This window comes from Vidua macroura, chromosome 10, assembly GCF_024509145.1.
Source record: "Vidua macroura isolate BioBank_ID:100142 chromosome 10, ASM2450914v1, whole genome shotgun sequence".
NCBI lineage: Eukaryota > Metazoa > Chordata > Aves > Passeriformes > Viduidae > Vidua > Vidua macroura.
This window is the reverse complement of record NC_071580.1, coordinates 1,772,872-1,787,726: the sequence shown is the minus strand read 5'-3', so window position 1 is coordinate 1,787,726 and position 14,855 is coordinate 1,772,872. Positions and strand designations below refer to the sequence as shown.

The 14,855-nt window shown below is 30.1% G+C and overlaps 1 protein-coding gene across 3 annotated transcripts in view; it reads left to right on the top strand.

Annotated features, from left to right (window-relative positions):
- Window positions 1-14,855, top strand: part of IFT80 (intraflagellar transport 80) — a 40,390-nt gene that overhangs the window by 9,308 nt on the left and 16,227 nt on the right. For all 3 annotated transcript variants that reach the window (XR_008438607.1, XR_008438608.1, XM_053986355.1), the window contains exons 5-10: window positions 327-416; window positions 2,790-2,927; window positions 9,520-9,699; window positions 11,125-11,243; window positions 13,283-13,357; window positions 14,330-14,493. Coding sequence is in view for 1 of the 3 variants with exons in the window: in XM_053986355.1 (XP_053842330.1) it covers window positions 327-416; window positions 2,790-2,927; window positions 9,520-9,699; window positions 11,125-11,243; window positions 13,283-13,357; window positions 14,330-14,493 (766 nt within the window). In the remaining 2 variants the exon portion in view is untranslated. The remainder of the gene's footprint in view (window positions 1-326; window positions 417-2,789; window positions 2,928-9,519; window positions 9,700-11,124; window positions 11,244-13,282; window positions 13,358-14,329; window positions 14,494-14,855) is intronic.

Sequence of the window (14,855 nt, the reverse complement as noted above, 5' to 3'; positions counted from 1 at the left end):
CCATTAATAATCTGATTAATTAATGAGATTAATTTACAGAAATAAAAATACAGAAGCCTTTTCTCTTGTTAAGAAGCAGTTGTTGAATTTCAATTTTTTTTTTTTGGGATTAAAAATTTTTAAATGGATGTTTAGATGAAGGATTTCAATGCAGATTTTTGTGCTTTGATTCTTCTTGTTCAGGCTTTATTTAATTTCTTTTTCTGCTAAATCATAAAATGCTTAAGGTTGGAAAAAAAACTCCAAGATCCTCAAGTCCAAGGAGGGATAAATATTGAAACTAGAAGCTGTCACAATTGGTGAATTGATTTTTTTTCCCCTTTCAGTGGAAAGGCCACGATGGGCTGATTTTGACAAGTGACTGGAATTCCGTGAATGATCTGATCCTTTCTGCAGGGGAAGATTGCAGATACAAGGTGAGTTCTTCTCACTTCCAACTCCAAAGAATTCCCCAAAAAATTCCTTGGATATCCTGAAATTTTTGAATTTTACCCAAAATGGAATGAGAAATCTTTCACTTCTCAAGGAAAAAAAAAAAAAAAAAAAGATGTATTATTTGTAAATACACCTCACTCTGTGTAGTAAGAGAAAATTACAATTTTTTTTTAAGTACAGCAGGATGAAATTGGAGTGAAACAAAAAGAGAAATATGTACAAATCTAGAAGTGATTATTTGAATGAATTTAAGCTGCCACATCAAATGAGAGGAGATAAAACTGCTGCTTTCTACTCAGGAAAGTTTGAAATATATTAATGAATATTTGGATGCAGGAAATAAAATCATATCATCTGCATCCAAAATACAAAGCACATTTTGAGTGCCTTCCCTTAAATAAAAAATTGATTTTTAAATGTGCCGTGTGTTGGTTCTGTCATTTAATTATGTAATGGCTGTGATGGAAAATAGACAATTAAGAAAATTTTTAAATCCAATAAATTATTCCATTGTTTTGTAGATTGACTTCCTGGTATTCTGTTGATTTCTATTTTAAAAAAATCTTTTTTTTTTGGAAATTTCCAGTGGGTTCTTTTATAGACTTGGGGTAATTTACAGGAAATAAAACTCAGGGGTGCAAAATATTTTATCCAGAATATTTTATCCAGAAATATGTGATATTTACCATGGCAAAAAGCAAGTCTGTTGCATTAAATAAACCCATACTAACTAAATAATTTTAATTTTTAATATATATATATATATAAATATTTATATTTTTATTTATTTATAATATTTTATATATATAATATTTATATTTTTATTTATTTATTTATAATATTTTTATATATTTTATATATATATATATATATATATATATATATATATATATATATAAATTAATTATATTTAATTAACTTAGGCAGTTATTTCTCCAATTTCTATGTCTTGAGGGAAAATGATACTTCTGGAATAATGCAAGTATAACAAGTGTATATATAAAATAAAAGTGAGGTGATTTTTCCAGTTACACTTCATCATGAGGGACAATTACACTTCTGACATAGTAAAAATAAAAAAAAAAAAAATATATATAAAACAAAAGTGAGCTATAGATTATAATATATATATAAATATTATTTATACATATTATTAGTATATATATATATATGTACATATATGTATTATGCTGCTGGAATGAATAAAATACAAAAAATACATATATAAAAAGTGAGATATGTATTAAAATGTATATTATTTTTATATATGAAATTAATATTTATTATTAATATCTGTATTACAGGTAATTTTTAAAGTTACACTGAAAACATGAGGGAAAAATACACTTCTGGAGTAACAAAAATACAAAATATATATGTATAAAACAACAGTGAGATATATATTACAATATATATATCATTTATTTATATATTATTAACATATATAAAATACAGATGTTTTTTCAAGTAATCCTGAAAACATGAGGGGAAAGTACTCTTCTGCAATAACAAAAATACAAAAAAAATATAGATATAAACCAAAAATGAACTGTAATAAAGTGATTTTTGAAATTCCACTAAGCCATGAGGGGAAATTACACTTCTGCAATAACAAAAATTCAAAAACAATATCTATAAAGCAAAAATGAACTAATGATTTTTCAAACCAGAAATAATATAGTGATTTTTCAAATTCCACTAAACCATGAGGGAAAATTACATTTGTGCAGTATCAAAAATACACCAAAAAAAAAAAAAAAAATCAAAAATGAACTGTAATAAAGTGATTTGTCAAATTCCACTAAGCCATGAGGGAAAATTACACTTCTGCAGTATCAAAAATACAAAAAAAAAATATATATAAACTAAAAATGAACTATAATATAGTGATTTTTCAAATTCCACTAAACCATGAGGGGAAATTACACTTCTGCAATAACAAAAATAAAAAAAATTTAAAAAAAAAAAAAAAGTATATATATATATATATATATATAAACCAAAAATGAACTGTAATAATGATTTTTCGAATCACACTGGAAACCATGAGGGGAAATCACACTTCTGCAATAACAAAAATACAAAAAAAATATATATATAAACCAAAAATGAACTAGTGATTTTTCAAACCAGAAAAAATATAGTGATTTTTCAAATTCCACTAAACCATGAGGGAAAATTACACTTGTGCTGTATAAAAAATACTATATATATATATATATATAAACCAAAAATGAACTGTAATAAAGTGATTTTTCAAATTCCACTAAGCCATGAGGGGAAATTCCTCTTCTGGAATAACCCAAATTCGCCCAGAGCGTGGTGCCATGGGTGGAAATTTGAATTTTCTGCAGGTCTGGGACAGTTTTGGCCGTGCCCTGTACAATTCCCAGCCCCACGAGTATCCCATCACTTCCATTGCCTGGGCTCTGGATGGGGAATTATTTGCTGTGGGATCTTTCAACACTTTACGTCTCTGTGATAAAACTGGGGTGAGTAAAACTCTGCACATTTCTTTTATTTCGATTTTTTAAAAATTATCAAATATAATACAAATATTTGTAAATATTTTTTTAAAAAATTTAATTTTTTTTTAATTATTTAAAGATATTTTTTGGAGTAAAACTCTGATAATATATATATAATATATATATATATATTATACATAATATATATATATATTTTTTTTTATATATATATATATAAAATGTATAAAATATATATATAATATATATATTTTATACATAATATATATATTTTATACATTATATATATATATATATTTTATATATATATATAATGTATAAAAAAAAAAAAAATATATATATATATATAAACACACACACATATATATATATATGTGTTTATATATATATGTGTTCACTTTGGGCCATCATTCCATGAAATTCTTGCACTCAATGCTCTTTTTGCTCATTTTTTCCTGCCTCCCTGGGGTGTTCAAGCAGCTTCGTGCTAAAGATCAAACTTACAGATTTAATGTTAACATTTTAAATTGTATTTCTTCCATTAAAAGTCATGAAAAGAAAGGAATAAAATATTATGTATATGTAAAAATATAAAAGAAATTAAATTTTATTTATATATATAGTGTGTATGTATATATATAGACATACATACACACATGTGTATATATATATAAATTACATATATAATTTATAAAAATATAAAATAAATAATTTTTTATTTATATATGGTGTGTATGTATATATATACACATACATATACACACATGTATAGATATATATATATAAATTATATATATAATTTATAAAAATATAAAATAAATAATTTTTTATTTATATATGGTGTGTATGTATATATATACACATACATACACACACATGTATATATATATAAATTATATATATAATTTATAAAAATATAAAATAAATTATTTTTTATTTATATATAGTGTGTATGTATATATATACACATACATACACACACACGTATATATAAATTATATATATAATTTATAAAAATATAAAATAAATTAATTTTTATTTATATAGTGTGTATGTATATATATACACATACATACACACACACACATGTATATATATATAAATTATATATATAATTTATAAAAAATAAAATAAATTAATTTTTATTTATATATAGTGTGTGTATGTATATATATACACATACATACACACACACATTTATATATATATTTTTATACATATATATATTTTAATATATATATATATAAATTATATATATAATTTTTATATATATATACAAAATTATTACAGATGTCCTACAGGCAAGTTGTGTTCCCACAGCCTTAGAGGGATCAGTGATAAAAAAATATTAAAAATTAAACACTGGTCAAATTAATCATTTTAATTAGTCAATAGGAGCATCCAGTAAATAATGCTGAATTTAATTATGCATCTTCTCTTAATGACTTACTTACCCTGCATGGGATTGATAGTTTAATTCCAAGTTTTTCTTTATTCTCCAAATTGTTTGTGTTCTTCTCGTTGAACATTTCTTTTCTGCTGATGTTTATCTATAAATTGATTGTTAAATCCTGCCCTGTGCTTTACTCCTGTCTTCAACACTCTGCTGAGGAAATTCTGTGTAATAAAAGCAATAATTTCCATTACTCCATACATTTTAAAATGATTTTGTACATTCTTCAAGCTTTTTCTTGTATTGCAGAGTGAATTTTGGCCATGTTACCACACTGGCAGTTTGCATATTTGATTGATCCTCTTAGATTTTTCTGTTCTATCAAATTTTGCTAGAAATTCTATTAAAAATATGGAATATTGCCTGATATTTTTGGAAAAAAGGAGAAAAACATCCTGCAAACTTTACTGCATTGTGCAATCAGAAAAGGGAAATCCAAGTTCCTGCTTTTATGGATTTCTTTAATAAAATAAAACTTTCAGAACTCCTGGGTTTGTTCTTGGGACAATTCAGTGAATTGAACCCAAAATATTGCATTTATGTTGGACCAATATTAATTCCTGGAGTCACAGTCAGACCTTTTGTTAAAAAAAAGAAAAAAACTCCATGTATTTAGGAATTCCACAGCAACTATTCCAGTTTTTAACTTGTTTCTATTAAAAATGAAGAGCTAAAATGATTTTTCTGATAACATTTTATGGCCATGATAAATGCCCCAGCCATCTGCAGGGAGCATGAATCACTGGAGTGCTCTGATTTCCACAGATCCTTCAAAACAGCTGGAAAATAAAGCTTGGAATTTTTTTTTTTTCCCTGGGATTTTTTTTTTTTAATGTAGGTTACAATCTGGAAATATTTGAGTGATTTTCAATAGCCTGAAGAAAAAAAAAAAAAATTAAAAAAAAGGAGGTTTGGGAATGGATCCCATCAGAGCTGCAGTGTCTCTGCTTTCCATGGAAAAGGAGCTCCAAAAAAAAATTCCTGGAGTTCCTTCAAGTGGATTTGAATTCTGGTTTGGTGGCCTTTGCTTCCTCCTGGGGGATCCTGGATCCAGGGGAAAGGAGCTGGGAGGAGCCCAGGGCTCAGCCTGGAACAGCTCCTGAAAGTGTTCCCAGGCAGATTCCAGCTGGGAAAAACATCTGGATGGAGCTCCCGGGCCTCAGCCAGCCTTTAATTACTGGGGTTAATTAATGGGGAGGGTTTGGGGCTGGGTTCATCCTGAATTCATCACGGGAGCAGTTATGGACTGGGCAAAAATGGGAATTTCCATCCCTGGAATCCAGAAATGGGAATTTCCATCCTTGGAATCCAGAAATGGGAATTCTGTCCTTGGAATCCAGAAATGGGAATTTCCGTCCCTGGAATCCAAAAATGGAATTTCCATCCTTGGAATCCAGAAATGGGAATTTCCATCCTTGGAATCCAGAAATGGGAATTTCCGTCCTTGGAATCCAAAAATAGAAATCTCCTTCCTTGGAATCCAAAAATGGAATTTCTGTCCTTGGAATCCAAAAATGGGAATTTCTGTCCTTGGAATCCAAAACTGGGAATTTCTCTCCTTGGAATCCATAAATAGGAATTTCCATCCTTGGAATATAAAAATGGGAATTTCCATCCCTGAAATCCAGAAATTGAAATTTCCATCCTTGGAATCCAAAAATGGGAATTTCCATCCTTGGAATCCAAAAATAGAAATCTCCTTCCTTGGAATCCAAAGATGGGAATTTCTATCCCTGGAATCCAGAAATGGGAATTTCTGTCCTTGGAATCCAAAAATGGGAATATCCGTCCTTGGAATCCAGAAATGGGAATTTCCTTCCTTGGAATCCATAAAGGGGAATTTCCATCCTTGGAATATAAAAATGGGAATTTCCATCCCTGGAATCCAGAAATGGGAATTTCCATCCTTGGAATTTCAAAATTGACATTTCCATCCTTGGAATTCAAAAATGGGAATTTCCATCCTTGAAATCCAAAAATGGGAATTTCTTTCCTTGGAATCTAAAAATGGGAATTTCCGTCTTCGGAATCCAAAAATGGGAATTTCTCTTCTCAGAATTCAGAAATAGAAATCTCCTTCCTTGGAATCCAGAAATGGGAATTTCCGTCCTTGGAATCCAAAAATGGGAATTTCCTTCCTTGGAACTTAAATATCGGAATCCAAAAATGGGAATTTCTTTCCCTGGAATCCAGAAATTGAAATTTCCTTCCTTGGAATCCAAAAATTGACATTTCCTTCCTTGGAATTCAAAAATGGGAATTTCCATCCTTGGGATTCAAGAATGGGAATTTCCATCCTTGGAATCTAAAAATGGGAATTTCCTTCCTTGGAATTAAAAAACAGAAATTTCCTTCCTTGGAATTCAAAAATTGACATTTCCTTCCTTGGAATCTAAAAATGGGAATTTCCATCCTTGGAATCCAGAAATGGAAATTTCCATCCTTGGAATCCAAAAATGGGAATTTCCTTCCTTGGAATTAAAAAACAGAAATTTCCTTCCTTGGAATCCAAAAATTGACATTTCCTTCCTTGGAATTCAAAAATGGGAATTTCCATTCTTGGGATTCAAGAATGGGAATTTCCATCCTTGGAATTCAAAAATAGAAATTTCCTTCCTTGGAATTCAAATATTGGAATTTAAAAACGGGAATTTCTTTCCCTGGAATCCAGAAATTGACATTTCTGTCCTTGGAATTCCAAACTGGGAATTTCCATCCTTGGAATTCCAGCCTGGGAATTTCCTTCCCAAGTGCAGCTGACACAGCCAGGGTTTGATGGGGAAGGGAAGCCTTTAATCCAAGGCTTGAAAATGGAATTTCAGGCAGTGCCAGCAGCACCTTTTACTCCCCCAGGTGTGGAAAAAAAAGAGCTTTAATTCCACCCAGAATTCCCAAAGCAGGAGCACGACTGGGGTTGGATTTCACCCACTGGAATTCCCTTCCCACTGAACCTTTTGAGTCCAACACCTTCATTTCACTGGAATTTTTTGGGATTTCTGTCCACCTAAACCATACAAAGACTTGGATTTTGGGCATTTTCTTCCACTTAAATCAAGGACTTGGATTTTTTGGGATTTCTGTCCACCTAAATCATACAAAGACTTGGATTTTGGGGATTTTCTTCCACCTAAATCATACAAAGACACTGATTTGGGATTTTTTTCCACCTAAATCATACAAAAACACTGATTTGGGATTTCTGTCCACCTAAATCATACAAAGATTTGAATTTTGGTGATTTTCTCCCACCTAAATCATACAAAGACATTGATTTGAGATTTCTGTTCACCTAAATCATACAAAGACACTGATTTTGGGATTTTTTTTCCACTTAAATCATACAAAAACACTGATTTGGATTTCTGTCCACCTAAATCATAAGAACACTTGAATTTTCGGGATCTTCTTCCACCTAAATCATACAAAGACATCAATTTTGGGATTTTTTTCCACCTAAATCATGCAAAGACTTGAATTTTGGGGATTTTTTCCACCTAAATCATACAAAACCACTGATTTGGGATTTCTGTCCACCTAAATCATACAAAGATTTGAATTTTGGTGATTTTCTTCCACCTAAATCATACAAAGACACTGATTTTGGGATTTTTTTCCACCTAAATCATACAAAGACACTGATTTTGGGATTTTTTTCCACCTAAATCATACAAAGTTTTGAATTTTAGGGATTTTCTTCCTCCTAAATCATACAAAGACACTGATTTTGTGATTTCTATCCACCTAAATCATACAAAGACACTGGTTTGGGATTTTCTTCCACCTAAATCATACAAAGACACTGGTTTGGGATTTTCTTCCACCTAAATCATACAAAGATACTGATTTGGGATTTTTTTTCCACCTAAATAATACAAAAACACTGATTTGGGGATTTTTTTCCACCTAAATTATACAAAAACACTGATTTGAGATTTCTGTCCACCTAAATCATGCAAAAACACTGATTTGGGATTTTTTTCCACCTAAATCATGCAAAGTTTTGAATTTTAGGGATTTTCTTCCACCTAAATCATACAAAGTTTTGAATTTTAGGGATTTTCTTCCACCTAAATCATACAAAGATACTGATTTGGGATTTTTTTTCCACCTAAATCATACAAAAACACTGATTTGGGATTTTTTTTCCACCTAAATCATGCAAAGACAATGATCTTTTGGGATTTCTGTCCACCTAAATCCTATGAAGACTTTGTGTGTAGGACTTGATTTTTAGGGTTTTATGCTCTGCGAAAGAAATCCGAATGTGAAATGTGTTGGAGGCATCAGGTGAGGATTTTCTGCAGCTGTTATTATCCTTTTGGGATAATTTCATATATCCAAAATTCAATCCAATGTTTACATTCAATCTCGAGATTTTTATTATTGATATTCTCTCTAAGACTTTAAATATATTTGGATATTCAGGTAGTTCTTCAATTACTACATTTTACAAAAATATATTCTATTGCATAGAGAGGAAATAATTGAGATTTGCTTCTTGTTTTAAAATCTGCTTGAATATCTTCCTAAAATTCCCTAAAAAGATGATTTAATTTTTATTTGTCATCCATTTGAAGGGAAACATCTGTTTTGGAGATTCAGGGTGATTTGTGTTTCTGATTTGCAGGAAATTTTTAAAAGCTGTCTTGGTCTGGAAATTCTGATTTTTGACAAGAATTTATCAGTAAATTCTAAACTTCAGAGGAGTCTCATGGCTAAGGCTGAGGGAATTAAGAATTTGCTGGAGGAAATTTTTAATTAATCCTTTGCTGGGACAGTAACAGAGTGGAGGAAATGTAATTATTTCTTAAGCACCTTAATTTTATGTAGTGATTGCCTGGATTTATGAATGAGAACACACTTGGAATAAGCTGTGAGTAAAAAACTGGCACCTGATGTACTTCAAGCATTGTGACTTTTTAATTTCTGCTTTACCTGCTGCTTCTCCTTTCTTTAACCCAGACTCTGAAACATCCAACCCCAAAAAAACTTCTTTTCTTGTCGCTGCTTGAAAAATCCCAATATAAAATAAATAAATAAAATAAATAAAAAAATACTGCAAACGTATTTCTGACGAGAAATGATTTCTAAAAGTACAGAGTAACTGAAATTTGTTTTTTTCTCTTTTTTTTTTTTTTTTTGCAGTGGTCTCATGCCCTGGAGAAGCCCAGCACTGGCAGCATTTTTGCCATTTCCTGGTCCATCGATGGCACGCAGCTGGCCGGAGCCTGTGCCAACGGCCAGGTCATCTTTGCCCACGTGCTGGAACAGCACTGGGAGTGGCACAACTTCCAAATTACCTTAATTAAGAGAAGAACCATGAAGGTAAAAAAAAAAATCACCTCAGAGCTGGGCAGCCCCGTCACAAAGTTTTAGTGCAAAAATGAGGATTTTGGATTTTATTTGTGTTGCCCAGACGTTGACTCACAAGGTTTGTTCTCTGGGATAATCAAGATTTTCCATCCTTCCACGTTTTCCAAATTACACATTTGGGGCTTTTCAGCATCGAGTTCCTAAATTCCTGATGAGACCCTTCAATGGGGTTTTTTTTTTTTTCATTTTCATGTTGGGTTTGGAATTGGGAAGAGCTGGAGCAGCAGCAGGGCTGGATTTGGGGTTGGGCCGTGGGTGGGATGCTGTGAGTCAGTGTCTGGGAACACAAATCAGCTCAAAATTCCCAATTTTCCCCTCATTCCCAGACATCGACTCGTTCCAGATGCCCTTGGGAATGACCTCCATGGGGTTTGAATTCTCTTTTTTAAATTCAAAGAGTGAGGAGATGTAGCTAACCTTGACTCATTTTTCATTTGCATTCTTTTACACTGATTTTATTCCTATATATTACATAGGAAAATCCTACAAAATCCTACAAAAAAACTTGCAGATGGATTTTTTTTTTTCCCCTGAGTATTACAATGGCAAAGTTAATTAGTGATGCTGTGGTGGGCATAGCAATTAACATATCCTTGAAATGGTTTCCAGGCTCTTGGATTAATTGAGGTCAGTCCATGTTTTGCAGTTGGTGCCTAATGGAGAACATCAGAAGTTACCACCCTCAGGATGGTGACATCTTCAAAAAAAACCCCAAAACCCCACAAAAAAAACAAAATACTTTTTTTGTTTAAGGTCCTCCCCTTGGATTTTTAGCTCTCTAAAATCTCTGAGCTGAAAAATCGGAGGCAAATTCTGATTTTCTTGAGCAAATTTTAAGCAGAATAACAAGACCACAACCTGCTCACCCAGCCCATCTCCTGAATTTCCTGTGCTTCCAGCTGTGGGATCCTAAAAATTCCAGAGCTTTGCAACATCTTCATCCCACTGCTGGCTATTGCTGGATTGTTTGGATGAAGTGTTTGTTTAAATAACAGCGAAATTTATTTCAATAACAATGAAATAAACATTGAGGTGTTCCATTTTTCAACAGCTGAACAGCCTTAAATTTTCAGACCTCTAGTTTAAAATATAATCTCAATATTTATATTTTGGGTTACACATAAAATATAAATATATAAAATCAAAATCCTAATTAAAGAATCTATTTAATTAACTAAACCACACACCATTATAAAAACACCTTTTAAAAATAAAAAAAAATAGATATTAATTATCATAATAGTTATACCTTATCTACTTCAATATATCCAACAAATTTAACAAAACAATATTCAGAGTTCAGGCATCTCAAATGACCTTCTGAGCAGGAATATTTCATGCAAGAATCGGAATTTCAGCTCTTTTGTGTAATTCCAGGTGCACAACGTCATCAACGACGCCGTGGATTTGTTGGAATTCCGGGACAGGGTCATTAAAGCCTCCCTGAATTATGGATATTTGGTGGTCTCCACTTCCCTGCAGTGTTACGTGTTCTCGTGAGTGAAGCAAATTCCCCTTCCTCCATTGTTTGGAAAAGTGGCAAAAACTTCCTTGGAAGCACCAGAATCCATTTATTTTGAATTTTTTTTAAAAATTTATTTTTAATTGAAATATTCACTGGACTATCTGCTCAGTGAAGGCTAGTATAGATCAGTGTAAAACAGAAATATTTTAAAAATTAAATAATCCATATAAATATAATTCTGCTAATTTTTCCCTGCAGTGTTACGTGCTTTCATGACTAAAATTCTTCATCCTCACATTGTTTGGAAAAGTGGCAGAAACTTCATTAGAAGCACAAGAATTTATTTCTTTTTAATTTTTTTTTAAATTTATTTTATTTTTAATTGGAATATTCTCTGGACTATCTGCTCAGTGAACACTAGTGCAGATCACTGTAAAACAGAAATATTTTAAAAATTAAATAATCCATATAAATATAATTCTGCTAATTTTTTCCTACAGTGTTACTTGTTTTCATGACTAAAATTCTTCATCCTCACATTGTTTGGAAAAGTGGCAGAAACTTCCTTGGAAGCACCAGAATCCATTTATTTTGAATTTTTTTAAAAATTTCTTTTATTTTTAATTGGAATATTCTCTGGACTATCTGCTCAGTGAACACTAGTGCAGATCACTGTAAAACAGAAATATTTTAAAATAAAATAATCCATATAAATAGAATTTTGCTCATTTTTCCCTGCAGTGTTACGTGCTTTCATGACTAAAATTCTTCATCCTCACATTGTTTGGAAAAGTGGCAGAAACTTCATTAGAAGCACCAGAATCCATTTATTTTTAATTTTTTTTTTAATTAATTGAAATATTCACTGGACTATCTGCTCAGTGAACACTAGCGCAGATCACTGTAAAACAGAAATATTTTTAAAATTAAATAATCCATATAAATAGAATTTTGCTAATTTTTCCCTGCAGTGTTACTTGTTTTCATGACTAAAATTCTTCATCCTCACATTGTTTGGAAAAGTGGCAGAAACTTCATTAGAAGCACCAGAATCCATTTATTTTTAATTTTTTTTTTTAATTAATTTAAATATTCACTGGACTATCTGCTCAGTGAACACTAGTGCAGATCACTGTGAAACAGAAATATTTTAAAATTAAATAATCCATATAAATAGAATTTTGCTCATTTTTCCCTGCAGTGTTACGTGCTTTCATGACTAAAATTCTTCATCCTCACATTGTTTGGAAAAGTGGCAGAAACTTCATTGGAAGCACCATAATTCATTTATTTTTAAATATTTTTATTTAATTTTTTAAAAATTTTTAATTGAAATATTCACTTGAATATCTGCTCGGTGAAGGCTAGTATAGATCACTGTAAAACAGAAATATTTTAAAAATAAAATAATCCATATAAATATCATTTTGCTCTTTTTTTCCTTGCAGTGTTACTTGTTTTCATGAAAAACACACAACTAAAATAATTTAAAATAAATTCCTCTTCCTCCCATTGTTTGGAAAAGAAAACCTCATTGGAAGCACAAAAATGAATTTATTTTATGTATATATATTTTATATATTATAATTATTATGAATTATTGCCTTCAGAATTGTTTTGATCTTCATGAAATTCAGTTTATAAACTCACAGAATCATGGAATGGGTTGGGTTGGAAAGGACTTTAAAATAATCTTAATTCTAAACCCACGGAATTATTTATTCCACGGAGAAATCACACACAAATTCACTGAAATATCTGCTCCGTGAGCACGAGGAAAGGAGTCAGAAATACTTTTTAAAAAATATTTTACAAATAAAAGAATCCACATAAATAGAATTTTGCTGCTTTTTCAGGCTGCTGGCCCAGCTGCTGCTGGTGTGGAGGGATGAAACAAAGAAGGCAAAAATGTTCTTTTGTGCTTTTGGCTTCCCAAGTGCTCCTTGCAGCTGGAAAAAAATCCCTTTTAGGAATATTTGATCATTCCAAATGTGGTTTTTGCTGCTGAATCCAACGTTGTGTTCGAAATATGTGGGATTTTAATGCTGATTTTTTTTTTTCTATTTGCAGGACAAGGAACTGGAACACTCCTTTGATTTTTGACCTGAAGGAAGGAACTGTGAGTTTGATTCTCCAAGCAGAAAGGTGCCTGAATTGTTAAAATGCTCATTGTAACATAATAGAACTATGGAAATAAATAAATTTCTTATCTATACTATAAATAAATATATTTATTATATTATCTATATTATAAATAAGTGTTTTTATTTATTATAATAGTATTATTTATTATATAATTACTAATATTTTATACTAATTTTTTAGTATTTTATACTATTTTATACTTTATTATATACTTACTAGTATTTTATATTTTATATATGTACTATTAGTATATTAATAACATTATTTATTATAATTTATTAATATAATATGATATGATATGGTAATATATTATTTCATAGTAATAATAATATATTAATATAGTTCTATTAATATTGTATAATATATTAATATAATATAATATAATATAATATAATATAATATAATATAATATAATATAATATAATACAACATAATACAACATAATAGAATAACATTATATTATAATACTATATATTATATATAATTTATATTATATTATATTATATTATATTATATTATATTATATTATATTATATTATATTATATTATATTATTATAATTTATTTATTTCTATTACATATATAACGAACAAAATAAGCTCAAATTGAAATACCAGAAATAAACAAAAAATACCCAGATAAAAAATCATAAATATTTGACATCATAAATATTTCTCTTGGCGGAAGATAATACATTAAAAAAAAACAAAGTTTTCCATACAGAACTTCCAGAATACCTTGAAAATTTAAAAGCTTAGGAATGATGGAAGCTGGAAGAAAAGTTGCAGGATATTAAACATTTCCCATTGTTGAAAATAGCATTTTATTTCCTGATTATTTACATATTATTTACATTTATTTACATTTATTTACTGATTATTTACATATTATTTATAATTATTTACTGATTGTTTATGTATTATTTACTGATTTACTTCTATGTTGTTGGAGGGTTTTTTTTCTTATTTTTTAGGCATTTTCTTCTGGTGGATGGTGGAGGACTTTATTTATATTCCTATGAAGGCAGATTGATTTCCTCTCCAAAATACCCAGGCATGAGGACAGACATTTTAAATGCCCTGACAGTGTCCCTGAGCAATGACACCCTGGCAGTGAAGGACAAGGCTGATGAGAAGGGTGAATTCTGCTTTATTTAGGATAAAAATAAATATATTCAGCATAAAAATGAAGTCAAGTTATGGCTCGTGCTTAAAATCAATTAAAAAACTTCAAGGGAATGCTTTGCCTCTGAATTTCCAGTTGATCCATGGAATGGTTACAGGAAATAATTGAATAAGTTTTTACTCCCTGCTGGGTTTTTTCAGTTTTCTCTCCTCCTAAACATGGATGAAATTGTGGGTTAAGATTGAGTCAATCTGATGTTGGAAATGTGGATTTGTTTAGATTATGGCTGCAGGCTTTTAGCACAATTTGGTGTCATTTCTGGAAAGCCAGACAGGAAATGAAAAATAGGGATAGGAAGTGAAAATTCCATTTTT